Below are 26,462 nucleotides of genomic sequence, written 5' to 3'. Positions count from 1 at the left end.
CTGCACAGGGTGATCATATGTGATAGCCCTGTATCATTAAAATAAAGCTTAAACACATTTTGTGGTTTTTGTGTCTTCTTCGTTCTTGCTGAGCTTCAAAACTGTTAGAATTAATTCCCTCTTGCATTCTCATACGCCAGGGCATGTGACTTTCTCTTGGGTATTATACTAATCATACTTTGGCAGGTTTCTCTGGAGCAGATGCAGAAATGATCATACCACTTTCCAGGATGCATTATTTCAGTTCCAGTTTTAGTTGATGTTCCTGGAAGTCTTTCCTATTCTCCTGTGCTCAGTAGTTTGGACCATACTATCTCCTCAGCTTTCTATCACTTTCTTCCCCCTGTCCACCTCACCTTTTATGTAGAACACCTTTTTATATAGAACTCATGATGTGTCAAAGGCACCTATTTCACTGAAATTCTTTCTTTGTTCCCAGTCCCCACAGGGATTAAAGACCTCCCTAAGGTCTTTTGGCAATCCATATACCTCTGGCACAGCACTTACCAAACTGATTATTTGTTCATCTTTCCCAGTAGACACTCTCATTTTAACTCTTCCTGCCAGTACCCAACTTATTTGTGCCTGGCACAAAATTGAGACCCAATGAATAGTTTTCAAATGACTGAATTGAATGTGATAGAAGAGAGAATTCTTGTATTCCGGAATTAAAAAAATTAAACATATATACTGAATTTATTTCTCTTGAATTACCTTATTAATTTCTCTGACTTTTTTGGTGATCAAGTTTGAAGAGTGGAGATCATTAGGGAGATATCGAGGGAGGCGTGTTGGACCAGCAGCCTGGGAGGGTGGTGGGGCTGGGGGATCCATGGGCTGGTCATGAGAATCAGCAAGCTCATCTCGGCCCATTCAGAGAACGGAAGATGTGTGCCAAGAAAACCCATTGGACAGAGATGGGACCAGTTTGCTTTTGTGACAGATTTCTTCTTGGGAGGTTGGGGTGGGCGGGGGGGGGGGGGCAGGTAGCCCTATAGAATTTGCCTTTGTCCAGGTTTAGATATTCCTGGTTTTTTTCCTCACTCTTTCATCCCTATGGACTAAAGCTGTTCCTGCGGACTTTTAGCCTGGTCTGTGAGAATGCTGATTGTGTCCTCTTCTCTTCTTTGTGCTCTCTTCTTTGTGCCTCTCCACAAGCCTTTCCACCATCACACATCCCGGGCTCTGAAAATGGAAAGATATGGATGCTTTCTTGAGAGATGCTGTTCTCTGTGTGGGATGACAAGTTCAGAAGATTCTTTTCTGCTCCCCACCCTTACTGTCATCATTTATCAGTTACGTGGGCCATGGTTTTATAACAGCACAGTCTTAAAATGTTCCTTCTAAGTTTAATTTGTCTCCTTTTGGCCTTTTAAGGATGTGAATTGGCTTTAAGCAGTAGACTCCTTTTAGTACGGTCATGTGAGCCTCTTTGTAAGTCTGTTACACCCATCCCACCCACAGGTCTGGAGACTTGTCTGTTTCCCTTTCCTTTAAAACTTTAAAATATATTTTTAAGAAGTGATTGCACTGTAACTTATTCATATAAGCCTTTCCACTGCCTCCCCTTCTTGGGTAGACTTTCTTACAAGAATTTGCTAGCTGTTTCCAAAAAGAGGTCTGTATCTCTATTTTTAAAGCATAAATCCTGTCTTAACTCGAAGGAGAACTAATTTGGCTTGAGTTTTCTCAGACATGGGAACTTTTAACCTTAGGTCAGTTTTTCACATTTTTGTAAGGGAACTCTGGGGTCCCTAGACAGCATACTGATTGAAACTGGTTCAGTACTGACTCCTACCTATTAGGCATGTAAACTTGGATAAGTCAGCCATGTGGCCCTCAACTTCTTCATCTGTAACATAAGAGGATTAGAGTAGGTAAGTTCTAAGGGCTGCTTTGATTCTATACATACATAGTAGTATTAATGTGTGTAGATTACTTATTATGCATCAAGCACTGTTTTAAGTGCTTTCCACCTAATAGCTTTATTGAGATATAATTTGTATACAATACAATTTACTCTCTAAAAGTGTACAATTGAGTGGTTTTCAGTGTATTCACAGATGTGTAACCATCACCACAAGTTTAGAGCATCTTTATCACCCCAAAAGAAACCCTGTACCATTAGCACTCATATTGCACTGGCTCCTGATTCTCCCCCAGCACTGGGCAAGTACTAATCTACTTTGTCTCTATCGATTGATCTGTTCTAGACATTTCATGTGTGATGATTGCATGGTTGGCTTCTTTCACCTAATGTTTTCATGATGTTTTCAGAGTTCACTCATGTTACAGGAGGTATCAGTACTTCATTCCATTCATGGCTGAAAAATTTTCCATTGTACATACAGATTTACCACATTGTTTCCCACTTTTTAAAAATTGAAGTATAATTAACATACAGTGTTGTATTAGTTCAGGTGTAAAGCATTGATTCAACAATTCTACACATTACTCAGTGCTCACCACATTTTATTTATCCATTCATCGGTTAATTGACATTTGGGTGACTTCTGCTTTTTTGACTATTATGAATAAGGCCACTGTGAACATTGTTGTACAAGCTTTTGTGTGGACATGTTTTTATTTCTCTTGGGTCTATACTTGCTGGGTGATACGGTAACTCTGTTTAACCTTTTCAGAAACTGCCAGACTATTCCAAAGTGGCTGCACTATTTTCCATCCCAACCAGCAGTATATGAGTTTGTTACTGTCTGTCAATAACACTTATTATTGTCTTATTGTCTGTCTTTTTTATTACAGCCATCCTAGTTGGTGTGAAATGATATCTCGTTGTTTTGATTGGCATTTCTGTGATGGCTGATGATGTTGAGCATCTTTTCATGTGCTCATTGGCCATTTGTGTATCATTTGGAGAAATGTCTATTTAGCTCCTTTACCCATTCTATAATGGGCTATTTGCCTTTTTATTATTATTATATTGTATTTATTATTTATTATTATTATTAATATTATTTTATTATTATTTTGTTATTATCATATTTTTTATTATTATATTACTTATATTGTATTTTTATTATTGCTGTAAGAGTTCTTTATATATCCTGGATACAAGTGTCTTATTAGATACATGATTCACAAATATTCTTTCTCATTCTGTGGTCTGTCTTTTCACTTTCTTGATGGTTTCCGTTGAAGCCCAAATGTTTTTAAAGTTTGGCGAACTCCAAACTTTTTATGTTTTCTTTTGTTGCTTGTGCTTTTAGTCATATTTAAGAAAGCTTTGCCTAGCCTGAGTTATAGAGATTCACTCCTGTGTTTTCTTTTGAGAGTCTTAACAGCTTTAACCCTTAAGAGTTTGAGTTGGTGTGGGAAAGGGGTCCAATTTATTCTTTTGTCTGTAGATATTCAGTTGTCCCTGCACATTTACTGAATTAAGGGCAATATATATCTAACTCGTTTACTCTTTATAGTAACCCTTTGAGGTAGGTCCTGTTAATTCCCCCAGGGAGGAAAGAAAGGTCACGTATCTTACCCATGTTCACTCACCTATTGCATGGGCAAATTAGGCAGTTTGGCCTCAGAGGCCATGCTCTAATTACAAATTGACTCTCACTAACCTGCCTTCTTACCTACTTACCTTTGACAGGGAAGAATAACCTTGAAAATAGTCATAAAAAGAAAACATTTTATTTCTTATATGTTGTGGTTTACTGAAATGCTTCTGCTTTCTTAACCTGTCTGTGGTTGGTGAATTCAGTTAGTTGTAGCACTGGCTAATACAAATTCAGGGTCACAGTTTCAATTCCTAATAGTTTGACGACAAGGGCTTTATCACCTCTCTGACACTGTAGTCAACCGTATTAGTCTTAGTCACCAGACAGATCAACTTAGAGGGAGGATAGCCATTACTAGTTCTAGAATACCACTGGACCACACAGGTTCTAGCAGTGGTGGGCCAGGAGCCCTACTTCCCTCTCACACTCTGAAACTGTATTTTTAAGTTTTCTAAAGAATGTTTCCATTAAGAGCACGAGAGTAGGAGCAAAGACCTCAGGTCTTGTTCAGACACTGCTACTTGGTGGCTCTGCAGATTTGCCCTCACTTTATCTTAATTAAGGGTGGGCTTAAACCAGCATTGTCTGACCTAGTTCATTTGTAGGACTTTCATATGATTAAACAGATGTGAGTAATATGATAAATTTTTAAAAGTTGGAGTCTATAAAAATTTTCATAGTCTTTCTCAAGCTTGCTTAGTGATTCATCTGCTTGAATGGACTGAGTACCAAATGCCTGGAGAAATTGAATTCTCTTTAGTCAAGCTTTCAATTATCCCCATCTTCAATGAAGTAATTTCCTTTGGTCTCTCGGTAAATTTTTTTTTTTTTTTTTTTTTTTTTTTTTTTGCCATTTGGTTTATACCCATTTACATGACTGTCACTTTATTCAGAGAAATCAGCATGTTGCAGTGTAACAGAACAAATGTCGAATATCACAGTAGCTTGTGGTAGGGATGCATAAAGCAAGATGTGATTGATGTCTGTCCCGCTCACCAGGCTGTAAATAACCCAGAAGCAGGGACACTCTGTCTCTTTTTACTCACAGCTATATCCTCAGTGCCTAGTTTAAGACCCAATAAGTGTTTTGAGTGGGGAAGAGGAACCTTAAGGGACATTTTGAAGAGGCAAATAGTTAGTCATACTATATTTCAAACAGGAGACTGTTCAGTTGAACATTCAGTTTTAAAGCTGGTAGTCTTCTATTTTAATAGCTAAGGCAGCAAGGAGAAAGAAAAGAAAAAGCTCAATATATAAACTACAGAGAAACACACTGTGGGCAGTTAGGATGAAGCTTGGTGTGCTGGTTTCACTTTTCATAAAAGAGAAAAATCAAGAGAAAGGAAATAATGCTATAAATGTGCAGAGCAGGAGGAAGAATTTGAAAGGCTGGTAAGTTTAATTAGTAATAATGCCATCCCATTTTTGGACAGCTTTTTACATATATAATGTACTCGTGATACGACACTCATAACAACCTAGGAAGACAGGTTGCTCAAGTGGAATCAGCCTCATTTTACAGATGAGGAAGCAAATTCAGAGTTTGTAATTTACTGTGTTCAAAAGCTTGGAGGTAGTGAGATTGGAACTTGACCCATATCTTTAGACTGTGAGCTTAGTATTTTCTTATGTTCCTCACCCCAACCTAGTTTTCCTAAGCAAACACCCCAAGAAAAAAGTAACTGAATTTAAATTTAATTAGGTGATCTTTTATCTGTTCTCCCTATTAATCCGGCATGGAGCAGGGGAAAATCTACTCCCCTCCCCCCCTTTTTTTAAGAACCAGTGAATAGTTGTCCAAGTAGACATTTATCTTCAGTGGGATTTTATTTCATAAAAATACTTTGAAGTACTTGTGAGGTAACTGTGAAGGCATGTCATGTCGTTGGCATTATGAGTCACTTTAACTGTCTAGCTATTCTTGAGGTAAGAGAAGACAGAAGATTAGGGGATTTTTTGTTTGGTGAGTCTGTATGGTGAACAGATACATAGTTGGCCAGCTGCTGGCTGTTGAACTGAAATAATGAAGTAGGTCTGTTCTGATGACCGTGTTCTGTGGAAGAGCTGATCACTTCTGCCTGAGAATTCATTATTTTTTCTTGTTCTTCTGTAACCAGGTTTTGAAGGGATCACCTGTGAGCGGAATATTGATGACTGCCCTAACCACAAGTGTCAGAATGGAGGAGTTTGTGTGGATGGGGTTAATACTTACAACTGCCGCTGCCCCCCTCAGTGGACAGGTATGCACGCTGTGGTGACTCAGTCAGAAGGGGAGGTGGGTTGGTGACCAGAGGCAGGCTGCTAGTGAAGTGAGCATCTTTTACAAGGCTCTCTGTGCTACATCATTGGGTATAGTGCTAACCCCATATGTTCTCTTATTATGTTCATTTAAAGAAAAATCTTTTTACAGGTATTTATTGGGCAGCTGCTCTGAACTCAGCACCATGCTGAGGTGTTCTGGCAGGTATGAGGGAAGAGCATGACTGACAGACTCTGAGGTCTGGGAAAAGCAGCACATTGCCTGGAACATAGTAGATACTTAATAAATATTTGAGAGGAAGAGAACATAATTAACTATGAAAATATAAATGTTCTTACCACACTTACAAACAAATGGTTACTATCTGAAGTAATGGATGTGTTAACTCACACATATATCAGATCATCACATTGTATACTCTAAACTTCTACGATGTTATATGTCAACTATATCTCAGTAAAGCTGGGATAAAACCTACAACTTGTTAAGTTTTGGTGTAGTATCAAAGAATAATCATAATTGTATGAAAAAGCTATTGAAATACTCTTCCTTCTTCCAACTAAAAAGTGAAAATAAGTTATACACACTACAAGAGTTCAGAGCTTATTCATGGACAGAAATCTGTTTCATCTTATTGTCATGTCCTGTAATTATTCAAAGGATAATTGCAGGGCAGGTACTGTTGATGACATTATTATTTAAAAAAAAATTTTTATTTTTAAGCTTATTTATTTATTTATTTATTTTTAATTTTTTTTTTCAACGTTTATTTATTTTTGGGACAGAGAGAGACAGAGCATGAACGGGGGAGGGGCAGAGAGACAGGGAGACACAGAATCGGAAACAGGCTCCAGGCTCTGAGCCATCAGCCCAGAGCCTGACGCGGGGCTCGAACTCCCGGACCGCGAGATCGTGACCTGGCTGAAGTCGGACGCTTAACCGACTGCGCCACCCAGGCGCCCCAAAGCTTATTTATTTTTGACACAGAGAGAGAGTGCAAGCGTGAGCAGGGGAGGGGCAGAGAGAGGAGGAGACACAGAATCCGAAGCAGGCTCCAGGCTCTGAGCTGTCAGCACAGAGCTCGCTGTGGGACTCGAACTCACGAGCTGTGAGATCATGACCTGAGCCGAAGTCGGACATTTAACCAACTGAGCCACCCAGGCTTGATGACATTATTTTTATGACACCTGTCTACATTTCTAATTTTTTTCCTTTTTTGTATCCCCTTTTGCACATACGATAGATTTTTTGGCCTCTGACATTAGGAGAGTAGTCTTGCTTAATTTTACAGCCTCTTGGAAGTGTCTGATGTTGTCTCAGGCAGATTTTCCACTTATTTTTGAAAGTTAAGTGATTTTATGCAGACATTTGGTTCTAATTTCTGTTTACATCTGTTTATCTAACTGAAAGTGGAAACAATTAAGAGCTGATTAAGTGACTAAGAACTGAGCCCTTTTGAGAGAACTTGATGATTTAATGTGGAAACCCAAGAATAAGCTAATGTCATAAGGAAGAAACTCCAGCACCAGGGAGGGATTTTGCCCAGCAAAGAAGTCTTGATGTTGGATTGCCGCCATTACTACCTGGTATTCTTTAGTCTCCAAATTGCTTTCCCTTATCTGTAGCAGCTAATTATTTAGAGTACTCTTTAGAGCTGTACACTATGAATAGAAAAAGATTGAAAGGGTTTAAAACTTTAATAACATGATTTCCTGGAAGGGCACACATTTTTGCTTTTAATCCCCAGATTGTTCTTTTTAATACTTTTCTACTGGGTTTCCCTAGTGTTGGACTTCCTCTAGAATTTCTTCTTGGTGTCTTGATCCTAGGACCTCACTCCCAACCCTCTGCTCTTTCTGTCATATTCTCTCTCCTCTTTAGCTTTTGCCATTTCTCTGGTAGGTTTTTTCAGAGGCCATTTTTTTCAATTCAAAAAAATTACTGTGAAGTAATGATAATAATAACTGGAAAGATTAAAATTTTTCTCTTTTTAATGATCCTTACAGTGATATTGGACAGGATGAGATGCTTGTTGGGAATTTGACCCCATTCTAATAATCTCCTTGCCCTGTGGGAGAGTGTCTCTTTGTTGTATTAGGTACTAAGGCTTCTGATGCCAATAAAGATTAAATGCTATCGTGATTTCATTGCTGATTTTTCTTTGATACTACACTCAGTTTTCTGCTTTGATATTAACTAGGAAGGTGCAATCTTGGGGAAAGCTCTGCCAGTGAAATGATATTTTAATACAATTTCATACCCCAGGATTTTTAAGAAGTACCTCTTTATATGAACATCCTTATAGGATGTTTCTTTCTCCGTGTGTGTGCATTTTTTTAGAAAGGTTGGCAGAAATGCTGGATAAGTTCACTGTGGCAATATTTATTTCTTTTGATGTGCTGTCATTTAAAGTGACTCTCAGTCTTCGGTTTCCCACCACGGATTTCCTTCCTCTTTTTTCACTCATGCCAATTCTTTGATTTCTAGTGGCAGCCTTTTTTTTTTTTTTTTTTAATTTTTTTTAACACTTATTTATTTTTGAGAGACAGAGACAGTGTGAGCAGGAGAGGGGCAGAGAGAGAGAGAGAAACAGAGAGAGACAGAGAGAGAGAGAATCTGAAGCAGGTTCCGGGCTCTGAGCTGTCAGCACAGAGTCTGACGCAGGGCTAGAACTCATGAACCGCGAGATCATGACCTGAGCTGAAGTCGGACACTTAACCGACTGAGCCACCCAGGCGCCCCCAGTGGCAGCCTTGTTGTTTGCTATCCCCATCACTGACAGGGTCAAGTCCAAGGTCCTTCCTCTGTTATATGAATTCCTTCCTGGCCCCAGCCCTGTTTGCTTCTCCATTCTCCTCATGCATCCAACAGCGCTTCATACTCCAGCAATAAGAACTGCTTCCAGTTCTCCCACATCTAACCACATCCTATGTCTTCACTCACACAGTTCTTTTTCTACAGCTTTCCCTTCTCCGCTCCTTTCCCTGTAGTCCTCACCAGTTTTGCCTGCCTGGTTTAGGTCAGGTGACTGCCTCCTTCAGGGAATTTTCCATGACCTCCCTCCAGGTTGAGCTAGGTATTCTCTGGGTTCTCTTACTACCCCATACATTCATCGGTGACAGTGCTCACCACATTCGTATTGGCTTTATTAAATGGTTGAGGTGAGGAAGACACTGAGTTATGGGGTGACTGAACTGTTGTTGAGGACACCACTTACTAGAACTCTTTACAGACCTTTGTTCTCAGTAGCATACAGCTGAGCTGTTCACCATCCCAGCCCTCGCCTCATTCTGAGAAGAATAAAAAGAAAATTGGGCATCACAGTGTTCCTCTTTCTATCGATATCAGAACTATAAATTCAGATTAATATTTTCTGTTTCATACAAATTAAAGAAATGAATGGGACTGGGCTGGGAGTTAACTAATGTTTGTTAGTAACCAGATACTGTGCTAATTACAGTGTTTTATTTTGTGTGATTTTTGTGATAACTGTATTAGGGGTAGTGTGTATTAAATATGATGATGGATATTTAGAAGGGTTAAACAGTTTACTCAAGGCACATAGTGGTTGGGTTAGGGTTTGAATCTAGACTTGTTGAACTCCAAGTCTGTGCTCAAATCTGTGGTCTTTTTTCTATACAAATTGACTCTATGGGTTGTTTTTTAAATTTTTTTAAAGCTTTTGAGCCTTTTTATTTTATGTATTTAAAAAAATTTAATGTTTTGGGGTGCCTGGGTGGCGCAGTCGGTTAAGCATCCGACTTCAGCCAGGTCATGATCTCGCGGTCCAGGAGTTCGAGCCCCGTGTCGGGCTCTGGGCTGATGGCTCAGAGCCCGGAGCCTGTTTCCGATTCTGTGTCTCCCTCTCTCTCTGCCCCTCCCCCGTTCATGCTCTGTCTCTCTCTGTCCCAAAAATAAATAAACGTTGAAAAAAAAATTTTTTTTTTAAAAATTTAATGTTTTTATTTAGTTTTGAGAGAGAGACAGACAAACAGAGCGTGAGCAGGGGAGGGGCAGAGAGAGAGGGAGACACAGAATCCAAAGCAGGCTCCAGGCTCTGAGCTGTCAGCACAGAGCCCAACGTGGGGCCCAAACTCATGAACTGTGAGATCATGACCTGAGCCTGAAGTCAAACGCTCAACTGACTGAGCCACCCAGGTGCTCCTGAGTCTGTTTAATAGACTAAGTTCAATTTACAGTTCTATTATTTTAGAAAATGGTGATTTATTCTTTGATTGTTTTCCATTTTAGAAATTTTTCTGGTTATTTTGAAATTAGAAGTCAATATTGAGTTAATATTTTATTCAGTCTGGTGATTTTTTTTTTTTTTTTTTACTGTATCCAAGAGCCTTATTGCAGCTTTGTTCAGAACTCCTCCTATAATTTGTAGCTGTAGTTTTGAAGTATGAACTGTTATTTGATCTGGCTTTTGATGCAATAGTAAAGAAGGGTTGGAGTTATCTACTAGGAGAGGAAATGAAGTTCTAAGTATCTGAAAAAGAATGGATGGGATTAGGGGCACCTGGGTGGCTCAGTTGCTTATGCATCTGACTTGATTTTGGCTCAGGATGAGGTCAGGATCTCATGATTTGTGGGTTCGAGTCCGGTATCACACTCTGTGCTGACAGTGCAGAGCCTGCTTTGAAATTCTTCCCTGTCCTGCATGGCACTGTCTCTCAAAATAAATAAATAAATAAACTTGAAAAAGAATGGATGGGATTACATAGCTGAAGAAATTAGGTATCACTTTGAAATAAAGGAGATTTGTAAATTTGCCATGTTTTTTTTAATTATGTTTTTTATTTTAATTCCAGTGCTGTTAACATACAGCATATTAGTTTAAAAAATTTTTTTAAATGTTTATTTATTTTTGAAATAGAGACAGAGCATGAGCGGGGGAGGGGCAGAGAGAGAGGGAGACACAGAATCCTAAGAAGGCTCCAGGCTCCGAGCTGTCAGCACAGAGCCTGATGCGGGGCTCCAACTCATGAACTGTGAGATCACGACCTGAGCCTAAGTCGGATGCTTAACTGACTGAGCCACCCAGGTGCCCAGCATTATATTAGTTTTTAATGACAGGAGCCCGATAGGTACTGTGTTGTTTTATAACTGCACAGATGCAGAAGGTTTGGTCTTTTGTAGCAAGTTCTGGGCTTCAAGATGACCAGAAATGTTTTCCAAGTCTTTTCATGGTTTGATTTGGGATAAATGAGTCAGCTTCCTTTTCTTCAGAAGGCTTTATTTGCTATCCATGGAGCTAATATCTCTTAGTTACTTTATTGGGGTATTGGGAAAATAAATGGCTCAATGAAAAGCTTTTTGAGCCTTTCATTTATCATGTAAATTAAATTTCATTTAAATGTAATGGTAAATTACAATTACAACTGTGAATTGTACTTTTCATGTAAAAAACATTGTAGATCCATGCTGTTTGATACGGTAATCATTAGCCATATTTTGCTGTTGAGTATCTGAAGTGTGACAGGTTGAATTGAGATGTGCTACAGCTGTAAAATACCTGATTTTGAATTTTTTAAATAGTTTACTTATTTTAGGGAGAGAGACAGAGACAGAGTGTGGGTGGGGGGAGGGGCAGAGAGCTAGGGAGACAGAATCTGAAGCAGGCTCCAGGCTCTCGGCTGTCAGCACAGAGCCCGACGTGGGGCTTGAACTCATGAACCATGAGATCACGACCTGAACCGAAGTCGGATGGTTAACTGACTGAGCCACCCAGGTGCCCCTAAATACCTGATTTTGAAAACTTAGCATGCAAGATAAATGTAAAATGTCTTGCTAATAATGTTTTAAATATTGGTTAGATACCAAAATGATAGTGTTTGGGATATATTGAACTAGATAAAATAAGATACGAAAGTTGGTTTCATTGGTTTCTTTTTCCTTTAAGTGCTAGCAGAAAATTTTAAATTATATCTGTGTGTTTCATGATACTCCTGTCGGACAGCACTACGTCAGGTGGGAGGGTGTTCTGTAGGCATTACCATTGCTGCTACTGTGCTGGAGCATCATCTCTGATCCGGGGGAGTAGAAGGATAGACTTGCAACTGTCTGCACAGGGGGGGGTTGGGTTGGCCTCATCAGAAGAAAGCATGTCGGCCTTGTTCTGGTGTGATTTCCACATCAGTTTGGGACAGAACTGTGTTCTGATCTAGTCTTTTCACCTGACATGGCCATCTAGAATAGTATCAGTTTGTACCTTCAAAAGCTACCACTCTTCTGGATGAACTAAAGCCCAGGTGAAAGAAAGAAATTGGTGTTGGGGGTTGGGCAAATGGTTTCCTTTTTTATAGGGATTTTATTGTAGAGAGAAGTCTGAGTAGTTGGATATTCCTTTAGGAAATGGAAATAAACCTAAGGATTTGATGAAGCCTGAGCACAAATGTCTTTACTATTACTGTATTTGGCCCCAAGATATCTTATGAGAGAAGTTCTGCTCTGGCAGATACCCACTTAAGAGAAAACAAAGTTATAAAAGGCCCCCAAATTAATTAAAGCAGTGTAGATTAATGTTTTGTCTACATGGATAGCTATTTGGATTTTCTTTTTAAAGGTTCATTTCCTTCAGAATTAAAGTTGCCTCTAGACTCAACTCACAAATTCCTCTCTGGCAACTCTTGGTTTGGGTTCACTCCTAGGGCAGACGTGATTTATTTTCCTGTGCTTGTTATTAACCCAGAAATGTAATTTCAGCTTGGGCTTGGAATAGTGCTCTGGGACGCTAAGCAGAAGTGAACAATGGAAGTTAGGTGGACATGAGTCAAATAAAACCAACCACATTTTCTCTCCACTCTCCTTTTATAACATGATGAGCCCGAAGAGTGGGTTACAATTCCCTTTATTGTTAGTTGCTCCAATTTCAGTAAAAACTTTTGGCATGAATCAGCAAGTACATATTGCCAAAGGTGGTGCGTGAGCTCCTGTGTCTGGGAATGGAGTCTTTTTGTGGCAGTATTTTGATTTTTGAATTAGATGTCTCATTTCAGTCTCACCTCTGGTTGGTGACAAGCTGCTCCCTAGGATGAGACTTTTGTCACAACCACTTCTCTGTTTGTTAAATACTGTAGGATTGGAGGGTTTTGGTTGAGAGTGGAAACTATTCGTATCTGGGACTACACAAGTGTTCTCATTTGTATTTTGCATGAGGGAACGGGAACATAAATCTCCCATTTCAATTTCTCTGCTGTGAACTTGATTGTGAGGACTTGATGAAAGCCTGTTTTCTGGAATTCTCCTTCCCCACCCAATTTCAGTTTTCTGTCAGCTGGGCAGACCGTCAGGGTGCTGACCTGAATCACCCTCGTCCCAAAGGTCTCAGAATTGATGAGTGGTCATGTTGGTGTGAACAGGGGTGAGTGGTTAGGATAGCCCCCCACAAAATGCAGGAGGCGAGAATGAGGGATTTTTTGTGCCCCGGTGGTCCGTGACTCCATGTCCGGCATTGGCTGTCTCCAAGGCTAGATCCATTTTCACTCCATGGCTTTTCAAGCTCCCACAGAATGGTTGTAAGATAGCTTCTATAACATATTTATTGAATATACTGTTATATCTAGTATACTATGCTGGATGCTATAAAAGACACAGAGAAGAAAGAAATCAATTCTTTTAAGAGTGGTCAAATTCACTAGGAAGAAAGAAGAAAGTCTATATGTAACCACAGTAGGAGGTAGAAACTATGAATCAACATGAGTTTGAAAGAAGAGATGGATAGGAATTGGGGGCCATCTAAGTAGTTGGTTGGATGAAGGGGGAAACAGAGCAGAGTTAGCTTCTGTTTTGAATCTGCATAATGGGAGAATGTGGATTCTACTGACAGAGACAGAAATGGACTAGAGATGCTGGTGAGTTTTCCAAGAGAAAAACACTTAACAGTAAGACCCAGGAGGTCAAAATTAGAGGCAAGGGCTCTAGACTCAGATTTTGAATGTTGCTTTTGTTTGCCCTGGGAACGTTTCAGGTCTGTAAGGGAAGTGTGTGGTGTGAGAACAGAAAGTTTGGATCTACATTGTGAAAAATGTCCACATTTCAGAAAGTGGAGAAGGAAAGGGATCCAAAGAAGGAAGGTGGGGAAAGGGGATGTGTGCCTGTTGGGAAAAGCTTTGCCATGACAGCATCCCTGAGCCAGGGGCTGCATTTTAAGACTGTGCCCTTGACTCAGCTCTGCATGCTTCTGTGGTGGCATCTGTGATGTTTTACCACTGTTACTGGTTTATATGCTTACCTCACCTGAGAGACTCTCAGCCTCTGGAGGATGGGGGTGGTCTTACTTATTTTGGCATTCTCAGGACCAATGGTAACAAATAGTAGTTTTTGAATGAATGACCACCAAGACACTGAGATAAGAATGATAACTGCAAAGAGTTAGTAAGCATTTTTGAGGTCATTGGAAATCTTCTAAAATGTAGTTTCAGTATAAAGGAGAGAAGGAAGCCAAATTGCAAGGGGTTAAATTGGGGGGTGGGAAAGGTGGGTGTGGAGGAAGGAGAAAGGGGAAGAGTGGGTATAGATCACTTACTCAAGAGTTTTGTAAGCTAAAAAGGGGAGAAATGCAGGGCAGTAGCTGTAGGGGATAGAAACATTCATTCATTCATTCATTCATTCACTCATTCATTCATTCATTCATATGATAGACCATAGAACCTAGGCTAGACTGAAGTAAGGCAGCTAGAAGGGGGTTGGCTAATGAACTGGGTTATTTAGGAGGGCTTGACTCTTACAAGTGTTAGTAGGGGATAGTTAGGTGAAATGGTTGTTGGGAATGGGAAAGGAGGGAAATGGGAAGTTATCATCAGAGTTGAAGTACCAAATTTGAGAACTTAGGGTTGGAACAATGAGTGTCTCATAATTAGATCCAAAATGTGAATGTGCTTGTGATATGGAGCAGATATGGAGGCTGTTGGGTTGAGAAAAGTAAGAACTCTTGGCTTAGATGACCTTATTAGTCCTCAACTCAGGTAGTTAATTTAATGGGAGATGGAAAGAGAAGGAGTAAGATTTTAAGTCACATGTGTAAGTCATTCAGGGAGGTGAAGATTGGTCTATGAGGACAACAGAAAGATGTGAGATGATTTAAACTATTAGTATTTAGGGGCACCTGGGTGGCTCAGTCGGTTAAGCTTCCGAATTCAGCTTAGGTCATGATCTCGCTGTTCATGGGTTCGAGCCCCACATTGGGCTCTGAGCCTGGAGCCTGCTTCAGATTCTGTGTCTCTCTGTCCCTACCCCCAGCTCATGCTCTGTCTCTCTCTCTCAAAAATAAATAAACATTAAAAAAATTTTTAATAAAAATAAATTATTGGTATTAGTTTTTTTTTAAATATGCCTGTATAGAAAAATTTGCATATGAATCCATCTCTACTTTTTAGTGTCAAAAGTGAAACTTTTGCATATACTAATTGCCTCTTCTGTAAGATGAGGAATAAGCATACTTTTAGTTTTATTATATCTTGTTTTCATTCTCCAGATTTTGTTTATATGATCTGGGATTTAAAAATTCATACTAGGGGTGCCTGGGTGGCTCAGTTGGTTGAGCGTCTGACTTCCGCTCAGGTCATGATCTCACGGTTCGTGAGTTCGAGCCCCGCGTCAGGCTCTGTGCCGACAGCTCAGAGCCTGGAGTCTGCTTCGGATTCTGTGTCTCCCTCTCTCTCTGCCCCTCCCCTGCTCAAGCTGTGTGTGTGTCTCTCTCTCTCAAAAATAAATAAACATTAAAAAAAATTTTTTTTAATTCATACCATAGCATTGCTGTTGAATTTTAAAATCTTATGCCTTTTCTTTTTTTATTTAAACTCAAATTAGTTAACATATAGTATAGTCTTGGCTTCAGGAGTAGAACCCAGTGATTCATCTCTTACATATGACACCCAGTGCTCATCCCAGAAAGTGCCTTCCTTAATGTCCACCACCCATTTAACTCATCCCCCCACTTACCTCACCTCCTGCAACCCTCAGTTTGTTCTCTGTATTTAAGAGTCTCTTATGGTTTGCTTCCTTCCGTTTTTATCTTATTTTTTTCTTCATTTAAAAATAGAACTACCCTATGACCCAGCAATTTCACTACTAGGAATTTATCCAGAGGATACAAAAATGCTGATTTGAAGGGGCACGTGCACCCCAAAGTTTATAGCAGCACTATCAACAATAGCCAAATTATGGAAAGAGCCCAAATGTCTATCGACTGATGAATGGATAAAGATGGTGTGTGTGTGTGTGTGTGTGTGTGTGTGTGTGTGTGTGTGTGTATACATACACACACACACACATATACATACAATGGAATACTACTAGGCAATGAAAAAGAATGAAATCTTGCCATTTGCAACAATGTTGGTGGAGCTAGAGTGTATTATTATGCTAAAGGCAGAGAAACAGTTACATGATTTCACTCATATGGAATTTGAGAAACAACAGCTAATCATAGGGGAAGGGAAGGAAAAATAACTTATGCATTTTATTTTAAAATTATTCTTGATATTTACATTGTTTTATAATCTACTTTATAATATTTTAGACTTAATTTTATATGTAACTTGTTTTTTGTTAACTACCAGTACATTTATGTAACAGCCTTTTCATTCCTGGATTCTTTATTTTGGTTTATTTTTTCAGTCAAATGAATACATCTTTGAGTAATTTTTTCCAAATGTTGCATGTTGGCATGTCTTCAGAGCTCTTAGATATTTGAAAAATACCTTTTGATTTAGTTGCCTTCATACACAAATGGCATGTATTCTAGATATTGAATTCTTGGGTCACAAATCAATCTTAACAGGTTCCTAGACATTGTTCCTTTGCGTTTTGCGAACATTATAGGGATGTCCAATGTCAGACAAGTCATTCTCTCTCCTTCCCGCCCATCTCCTTTCCCTTTAAAATAAAATCTTTAACCAGCATGGGTCTAGATATACCCCTATTATTTTTTCTCCTAGTACTTTTGCCCTTTGGATCTGCAGACTTAGGGGTATTCTCCCCTCAGAAAAGATTATCTTTTTCATTTTTTTTCCATTTGTATTGTGTCTTCTATTATCTTTAATTAGGTCTTCATTCTTTCTCGTAGCTATGATCTTCTCTCTTGATATTTTAATTTTCTTGTTTTTCCTTTGCATTTTATGAGCGCTTCTTAAGCATTTCCTTCATAACATTAATTTATTTTTCTTCATTGTCAGTTTGTCCTTCATAGCTTCCGACTATGATATTTATTTGAATTGCATTTTTATATTCTTACAATATTAACTTGTTGTGTCTAGGTCTTCTCTATTTCTCCCTTTTTCTCAGCCTGTCCTTCTTCATCAGAGTCCAGTGTCCTGTATTATTTTTCATCTCTTTTTAAAACCTACATTTGTCTACATTTATTGAGAATGTAGAGCCAACTCTTTCTAAGATGTATTAATTTCTGGAAGTGAACTTTTTCACAAGTATGCATCTTCCTCTACATTTACATTCTCCGTCTTTCGGATTGCAGAATGTTTCAATAGGCCCCATGTTGGTTTTTTCCGTTTTACTCATTCTGCTCACAGTCACTGCTGCCCATAGAGTTGGTTGATTCTCTTTGGAAGCCCTGCTGCAGTGAGGTGAGGGCTCTTTATGTAAACTGGTTTAACAGCCCAGCAACCCAAGAAGGTGGTGAGAGAGCTGGAGTGTGGGCCTCCTAGCAGGGGGACTGAAGCTTGGCACCATTCTCCTCTTCTTGTGTGGAGAAGCCTTTGTGCCAGGGGTCAGCTTTCTGAACATCCAGCATTGGCACAGCATCGATTGCTCTCCATACAGGGGCTAACCCTGGGTGCTCTTTGGTGCTGCTGCATCCGGAATTTGCCCCAGATGCACTGCAGACTCTCTCGTTGCTATAGCGGCCACAGGAACCCCAGGACTCCCCAGTGCTTTAAATTGCTATTGACCTGGAGGGGTGAGGTGGAGTTCAGTCCATTCTCCTCACAGCAGCAGAGTGGGCTTTCTGAAACACAAATTGGATCGTGTTGTTTCTTTGCTTAAAATGCTTCAGTGGGTCCTCCTTGTCTTTGGATAGAGCTCCAAGGCTCTGTATGTAGCTCCCTCTCCAGCCATACCTCGCCTGATCCATGCCTTGTAAGTGAACCACACTGACTTTTTTTTCATTCACTCAAATGAGGCATGCTTTCTCTTCTATTCAGACCCATATACTTACACTTACTTCTGCCTGAAATACTCCCCACTTTACCTTCTTTCTACACACGCTTCCACACACATTCACACTCACAACCCGGTTAACATATAAAATCTCTTTCTTTCCTGTTAACACAATTTAAAGTTTATTCAACTGTATTGCAAGTGTGACCTTAAGGTAGCATCACATGGCATACTTCTGAGTTTATTCCCGAGATATTCTGTTGTACTTATCTCTGTCTGTTTTATAGATCCATGTAGTCTCTGGAGCTAGGGTCATCTGGGTTTGGGTCACAAAGCAGTGAACAAATGGGTAAAAGAACTTTGGAAATAGTTAAAGCAGGAGATCACTGATCTTCAAATACCAAGAAAACTACTGCCATTGCTGTTAATATTTAGATATAAATTATTGTTGTAGATGCAACCTTACTTAGGTGGTTCGAAGGGGTAGTTTGTAGGAAAATAGAATGTCAAAAAACATTACACTGCTTTGACATGGGCTGTCATTAAGTCCCACGATTGTAGCTTGCCAATGGAACATACTATCCCCAACTGGACCTTCAAAACATAGTTCTTCTCTATTCTCCTACTTTATGCCCCCAAGGCAACCTCTATCCGTTAGAACATTTAGCACTCTCTATTATAATTGTGTTTGGTTGTAAAACCCCTATTTGCCGGGTAGAAGCCCCAACTGTTTTGTTTACCAGTATAACCTCAGTGTATATAGGGTCAGGGCCTGGCACATGGTATATATGCATTTATTGAATGAATGAATGAATGAATGAATGAATGAACAAGAACATTAAAAATTTCAGTTTTTGTTGGCCCAACCTTATCTTTCCAAATTCAGGGCTGTTACTGGGTTCTGTCAGAGCCTCTTCTCCCTACTTCCTGAGATACTTTAGTATTTTTCTTTGGTGTAAACCAGGTCTGTACTACATCTGTGAAACCAGCCTAATTGTATGAGAAGATTACATTTGACAACAATATACGTATGTATCACAGAATCTGGTACCTAAAAATTACTTAATAAATATATTTTTACTATTTGAAGTCAGTAGCAGCATTAAGGAATAAAGAAAACATGGATTCTTTGTCTACTTACCTTTATGCAGATGGAGGTAATTAGAAGAGGAAGGGGGGCATCTACTGAAGAGGGCTGACTGGGGTATAGTCTTTAGGGAAATCTTGGGTTTCAGTTGAAGAGGGAAGGTATCTGCCATAGTGTAGAATTACTTTTGAGACAGTTGAAGGATTAGGATCAAAAGGCAAGATGAATTGGGTGTGTCATAAATGGAATGGAGTTCAGCAAATAAGGAGGGGATAGAATGAGAAGCTTGGGTATTGACTGGTTAATGTCAATACAGGGTAATGGAAACTTTGGGAGTATGAATAAAGGTGCAAGGGAGATGATTGGAAAGATGGTTATTATTTTGGCATTAGAATGACCTAAGTAAAATAAGACAGGTCCAGATAAACTTTTGCTTAACAAATACTTTTGAATACTTCTCAAGAAGTACTATTAGCTGGCCACTATGCTAAGTGATGGGGATTCACTGATGAAGTTAATAGCTACTACCCATTTCTTCAGGGAACTTATAGTCTAGTGAGGAACACAGACATAAATCATATACTTAACTATAAAATTTTGAACTGTAATAAATGCTTTCACAAAAAGCAAGGGTTATTAGGAGAGCATATTAACAGGCAGAACTAGTTGATTTGGGGGTAGCCCTGTAATGTCTTTTTGAGCAGGTGACATTTTAGCTATGGACAGTGAGTAAGAATTAGTCTGGGAAAGGTAGAGATGAGAGTGTTCCAGACATGGGGAACACCATATGCAAAGACCCTGAGGAAAGACTGATCATTTTGAGAAATGAAAAAAAGCCAGAGTGGCTAGAGCTAGTGGTGTTTCCAAAGGAGAGACTAGAGAGATTGGCAGAAAAAATGGATAGCATTTAGAATTTCATCCTAACTATAATGAAGTCATCAAACCCTTTGTCATCAAAGATTTGATCAGGCAAATAGTACAATCCATTGTACACATTGAGATCATTCTGGTGATTCTTTAGGAAATATATTGGTCAGGATACAGGGAAACCAGGCTTTTGAGGAGTCCTAGAAAAGCTGATGGTGTCTAGGATTGGGGCAACATTCACTGAGATTCTTGCATTTATCTGTATGTATATCCCCTCCTCCCACATTATCCCCTTAGCCACTTGCATACCCCCAGGCCTCTTATACACATTCATGTGTTTGTGCATTAGTGCACATGTTTTCTCATTAGGCAGAACCTGTAGATTCCAGAGTTTATACAGAATGTTTCAACCAGCTCTAGACCCAGCCAGGACTAGGACAGTCAAGCTTATCCTCTGATCTTACACTTCTGCAGTGGAATAGAGCATCTGTGCATAGAGAAGGTTCTGTAGGACAAGGTTATGGGTGTGCTCTGCTATGATATGGAAAGATGGAACCTCCACACTTAGGAGCTTGGGTGATCGTTGGCTGGAAGGAGATACTGGAGACTGAATTCTCTTGATTTAACCACAACAGAGGAGGTAGCAGGGCCAGAGCAAGGGCCTGCCAAACTCATTTTTTATATTATTCTTCATGTGCTGATTGTTGTTGCAATGAGAGTTGACCCTTAACAGGGCCACTGATGTGATAAAAGTTTTTCCCACGCACTTCACAGTTGAGAGATGACTAGGCAGGGAAAGGACTTTATCCTGAAGTGCTAAGGGTCAGTGATCATTTCTTTTCTGTTTTTCCTTTCCTCTCACTTCACAGTCACTTGTAACTCCAAGTCAGATTGGTGGTTTGTTTGTGGTACCTTGAAAGAGCCATAATGAGCTGTTGTATCCCAGTGTGTTGCAACTCATAAGTGGTGTCTGTTTAGAGGTCCATGGCTCACTGGGCTAGAGCTTGATGCTGATGAAGCCTCAGTCATGGTTTCCATTTCAGTACAGCCCTCTTGGGTTCACTCTCTTATATTAACTTCCAGAGGCTGTGCCCACAATCTAACTCATTCATCCGTTGATTTTAAGACCATAGGACGAGGCAGTAAGAAACGATCGACATGAAGGTGACCTACTCCAACAAAACTAATGCAGCAGACATATTTTCTGATGGTGGGTTTTTAGTATTGTCTTCCTTAGTATCACTACTGAAGTGCCTCGCTTTTCCCCTGTGTTTCTCAATCCTGCTCTGTCTCTCAACAGCCAGCTCAGAGTCCCCTTCCTTATTCAGACGACTAACTTGATCTGCTATGACCTCACACCCCCAACATCCTTTTCAGCACTTGATGATTTCCATTTTTTAATTTTGTCTATTTCTAACATTCCTCCAACTCGTTGTGCAATGTGGACAAGTCACCGCACCTTTCTGGCCCTAGTTTCCCCGTGTGTAAAATGAGCACATTACATTAAATCTGAAGTCTAAGGTCTGTTTTACCCAGTGCCTGGTAAAGTGCCAGATACATAAACTGAGGTGAATGGCAGCCACAGTTCCTGTCCTCAAGGAGCATATAGTCTAATAGGGGCAGAGAAAAGAATAAATAAATATATTATTTATTCTGTAAAGAATAAATATATGTATGTATTCTGTAAAGGATAAATACATGTATTCTGTAAAGGATAAATATATGTATTTATTCTGTAAAGAATAAATAAATACAAAAGTTCAACTTTTGATGGTGGCAGGATGGAGTGAATTAAATAGATGCATATGGAGAAAATTGGGAAGATGTGAATTTGGATATCTAGTTAAGTTATAAGAGAAGTCAAAGAATGGGAAGTTACTAGCCATATAAATAAGAGGGAGAAGAATATTTTGAGGTGGTGAGAACAGGATATGCAGAGGTTCTGAGGTAAGAAAGAACTTAATGTTTGAGCCAACAGTAAGTCATTGTGTCTGGAGTAAAATATAGCAAGGGAAGGTGTAGATTTGAGATATATTTAAGAGGCAAAAGTGATCAGCCAGAAAATTATCAGGAGCTACGGGTGGCCCTAAGTGTTTAAGGTATCAGCCGAGGATTTGGTACTGTGACATTTCATACCAAGTTAGCCGAAACTCATGGTGGCAGTAGAGAAGGTAGTTGCTAATAACAAGTTACTTCTTTTCTCTTTTGCTGTTGGGAAATGGGAAGGGCCTAGTAGCCCAGTTCCTTAGCCTCAACATTAAATAGCAGTAGCTTGCAATATCTGGCAGGTGGAAATTACTAAGAGGGATAATTGATGCCCTCAAAAACTTGCCTAACAGAGCTTTGTGCAACATATTTTGGGAGTCACCAGCCAAGTGTGTGTGTTGACACAGATGATATCCATGCTGAGACTTGTTTGAGTGCAACATTTAGTAGCTTGGTAGGGCATGGATACAACATAGCTCTCCCTTTTCACCAGATACGTTTGTATGCTGGGTAGCTCATAACTTAGTTCTGTCTCCTTCTCTCCCTACTAACAGAGAGCCATTTGTTTTAGTCCCTCCTATATTCTAGACTAATCTTCAAATGCAGTTTTGATCATGTCTTTCCCCATGTGTGAGCCTATAATAACTCCCCCTTGCTTGTTGTATCACATTCAGAATTCATACTAGAATTCAAAGCCTTAAATGATCTCCAACCTTTCCTCTTTTTAAACCCCAGCCAAGGAATACCCTTCAGTCATTTTGATGTCTTCAGGACCTAGTCCTACCACCCTCAGTGAGCCTTCTGCCTCCAGCTCAGGTTAATGCTTTCTTGCCATGGAGTAGCGGGGAGAGCCAAATGACCTCAGACCATGCACCAACCCCTCCAGATGACCACCGTAAACTCTTCTTATTTCAATATTCGGTGACTTTCCGCCTTTATTCTCATCTGTACCAAGGGTGTTCTTTAATTATCACATGCTTCCTGCCTTCTCAGCGTGCTTTATGATCCTAGGATCAGAGATCTAGCCTGCAGATCTTGTTGATTGAAAGCAAGGCTGGAAACTTTGCTGTAGTGAGAAGGGCAGTAGATTTGGAGCCAGACTGATCTGGATTTGAATGGCAGTGCTCTCACTTACTAGTTTATGACTTTTCTGACCCTCATGTTTCTTATTCTTAGGCTTCTGCATTGATTTCCTCCTGTGCCAAGAAGTGGTGGCCTGAAGGAGGGGCAGTATCTTAGCAGGCATTCCAATGGGAATTTTGGAGCAAGCACTTGTAGTGGCCTCCCAGCTTACCATTTTCCTCATTCTGGTTTGTAGAATTGGAATGAAGAGTAAAAAAATTCTGGCAGAAATGAGTCTGAGAGGGAATGTTTTTCTGGAGAAATGTTCCTGAATCTTAAGAGAAAAATGACCCATTTTATAGAAAGTAATTTATAAGCCAGTGTGCTTTTGGCTCTCTAGATTTGGTTACTCTGACAAACATTATCTAACAGATAGATATATAGTTCTCAGGTGTTCTAATCTTCAACAACAATCCCATTCAAAAAATAGCAAACTGTACCTAAAAGTACATTTGATTTTTGGATAATAATTTGAGTGTTGAATTTTTCCAGTAATCTGATCATGTGAGTAATGATTTGAGTCCTTCCCATCCTTCTTCACCCTCTTCACTTCCTCGTGCCTTCATGAACTTGGGAAACTGAGGCACACAAAGACGGTTTTGATACGGTCAGACTCACACCTCAAATCTTCATTAAAAGTTTTAGGGGTGCCTGGGTGGCTCAGTCAGCTAAGCATCTGACTTCAGCTCAGGTCATGGTCTCATGGTTCCTGAGTTCAAGCCCCGTGTCAGGCTCTGTGCTGACAGCTTGGAGCCTGGAGCCTGCTTCGGATTCTGCATCTCCCTCTCTCTCTCTCTGCCCCTCCCCTGCTTGCACTCAGTCTCTCTCTCAGAAATAAATAATAAACATTAAAAAAAGAAAGGAGTTTTAGAGGTAGGCAGCTCTGGTTTAAATCCTGCTTCCCCTGCTCTCCCTGCCTGACACCAGTTATTTTACCTCTCTGAGCCTATTTCCTTGACTCTAAATGAGATAAATTTTGTGACAGCTCAGCACAATGCCTGGTTCAAAGCAGGGAAACAATGACTCTTGGTTTCCTTTCCCAGGGGTGCCAAATATCCATTCCAAGCATTGTTTTATTTACCTAGTCTGTCTTACTATAATACTTAAGTGTCTGAATATTATGTAAGAAATACATACGAGATATTTTTTTTTTTAATTTTTTTTTTTTCAACGTTTATTTTATTTTTGGGACAGAGAGAGACAGAGCATGAATGGGGGAGGGGCAGAGAGAGAGGGAGACACAGAATCGGAAACAGGCTCCAGGCTCTGAGCCATCAGCCCAGAGCCCGATGCGGGGCTCGAACTCCCGGACCGCGAGATCGTGACCTGGCTGAAGTCGGACGCTTAACCGACTGCGCCACCCAGGCGCCCCGATACGAGATATTTTTAAACGCACAGTGTCCTATACTCAGAACTATCACAGAGCCAGTCAAAAAGAAAAAGAACATCCAAATTGCTCAGATTCACCACGTAAGTTTGGTTTGAGGGTACCCTAGATATTCGAGTTAGCTTAAGAGACAAGACTCTCAGTAATTTCCAGGTTACAGTAACTCTTTACCTACTTCCTAGTCATGTTTTCATTTCTAAATCCCACCTGTATCCTAATTACATGTCTGTCTTTACTCTGATGCAGCATTTCTGCCTGTGTTTTCTGCAATAAATGACATCATGTGCCCTGGGGGAAGTGATTGCCGGTGCGTGTATGCAGACTCACTCACTCCCTCAGTTCATATTAGTTAATACTGGGGGGTGCAGTTGACAGATCCCCATCTGAAATTAGGGAAACCTATTGAAAGGGCCATCTCTCATTATGAGCATTTGGGCTTCAGGAACAACTGGAACCAACAACTTGAATGCCACCATGGTTCTGTTTTTCTCTTCTGTGCACTTCTGATTCACCCCTATCACTTTGTAGACCAGCCACTTTATCCTTTTGGTCCATGTGGCAAAGAGTCCCTCGTCCAAAAATTTAGAAAAGGGACATAGTGATAACAGCTTGTGTCAGATGCCCATCCTGGGTCAGTCAGCTAGATTAGGAGGTCATGATCGTGTAAAGATATGGTGACTCCTTCAAGAATTATATGGATGAAGTGGGGTGAGGAGAAGCACACAGAATGGGGGTGATGAGCACAGAGTTCCAGAGATGCCCACACACCCATCCTGCCATCCTGGTCAGTGAGATTTTAGCTAGGGATACAAAAAAATATTCCTGAACTGAGGTTGTTTACAGCCAAGTGATGGGAGATGGATGTAGAATCAAATAAGTGCAATAGAGTAATGCTAGTTCTTTTTTTTTTTTTTTTTTTTTTTTTTTTGAGAGAGAGAGACAGAGTAGGAGTAGGGGAGGGGCAGAGAGAGCCGGAGACACAGAATCCGAAGCAGGCTCTAGGTCCGAGCTGTTAGCACAGAGCCCGACACAGGGCTCAGGCCCATGAACCATGAGATCACGACCTGAGCTGAAGTCAGTCGCTTAACCGACTGAGCCACCCTGGCGCCTCAGATGGTAGTTCTGTAATAATGGGTGTACAGGTTAGAGTAGGGTGAAGAATAGACAGGTTAGATCAGATACAACTAACTTCTGTTAGCAGTGATGGCTACACAGCTGGGCACATTGAAGGCTTTCTGAAAAGAGCCACTTGAGTTACTGTTAGGAATTCTAGGGACTAGGGATAGCCTTGGCATTTTCTGAGTGTAAACATCATGTGCTTTTTTATTGAGAGGCCTCTTCACCAGCATGCCTTTTTAAATTATTCATCGAATTCTTTAACAAAGATAGAATTAAAGGACACCTTGAGGGGTTTTGTTTTTTTTTTTTTTTTTTTGGAGTTTCAGCCACTTGTGTTGTGTTTTGGAGAATTCAGATGATCTGAACATGAGTTCCCTTTGATAGCTGTCTAAACTGATATTCATCAATTTGTTTCATAATCCATGTGGTCTGGCACTAAATTGCTTGTTAATCACAGATTCCTTGCTTGTAAGCTGAAGACATGCTTTTGTTCCTTGTCACAGAGCCCGAGAGCTTTTGTCATAGGCCCCATCCTTTGCTGTTATAGTGACCTGCATTATATCCATAAGTGGTCTCGCATATTGTCCTTCAGTTTGCTCTTTTTCAGACAGATCAAACCAATCCTTTTTCTGTCTTCTATATCACTGGGTCAGTTTTCTGCATCTTATTCCACAAATCCACATCCTTGAAGGTTGGGTGCCACAGGCTGTGCACAGTTTGCTCCAATTTCGTCCGTCATCTTGGTGTTGCCTTTCACCTCTACAGTTTACCAAAGCTTTTCATGTCCTTCATCTCTGCTGCCTACCCTCTCTCATCCTTTCTTTTATTTCTTAATTAAACTTTTCATTTTGAGATTATCATAGTTTCACATGCAGTTATGAGAATTAATACAGAGAGATACCCTATGTTGTTTACCAAGGCTCCCCCAATGATAACATCATCATGCAAATCTGTTGTACAGTATCATAACCAGGATGTTGACATTGATACAATCAGTAT

The 26,462-nt window shown here is 40.1% G+C and overlaps 1 protein-coding gene and 1 pseudogene across 2 annotated transcripts in view; one reads left to right on the top strand and one right to left on the bottom strand.

Annotated features, from left to right (window-relative positions):
* The window catches only part of NOTCH2 (notch receptor 2), a 164,911-nt gene that overhangs the window by 79,067 nt on the left and 59,382 nt on the right, over window positions 1-26,462 (top strand). For both annotated transcript variants that reach the window (XM_086717958.1, XM_086717959.1), the window contains exon 5: window positions 5,636-5,758. In XM_086717958.1, coding sequence (XP_086574084.1) covers window positions 5,636-5,758 — 123 coding nt within the window. The remainder of the gene's footprint in view (window positions 1-5,635; window positions 5,759-26,462) is intronic.
* LOC112848729 (ubiquitin-conjugating enzyme E2 D3 pseudogene) lies at window positions 18,116-18,615 on the bottom strand (annotated as a pseudogene).

The sequence above is a fragment of the Puma concolor genome, chromosome C1 (genome assembly GCF_028749965.1).
Source record: "Puma concolor isolate L17-30 chromosome C1, mPumCon1.1.hap2, whole genome shotgun sequence".
In the NCBI taxonomy this organism is placed as follows: Eukaryota; Metazoa; Chordata; class Mammalia; order Carnivora; family Felidae; genus Puma; species Puma concolor.
This window is presented reverse-complemented; position numbering and strand designations above follow the sequence as displayed.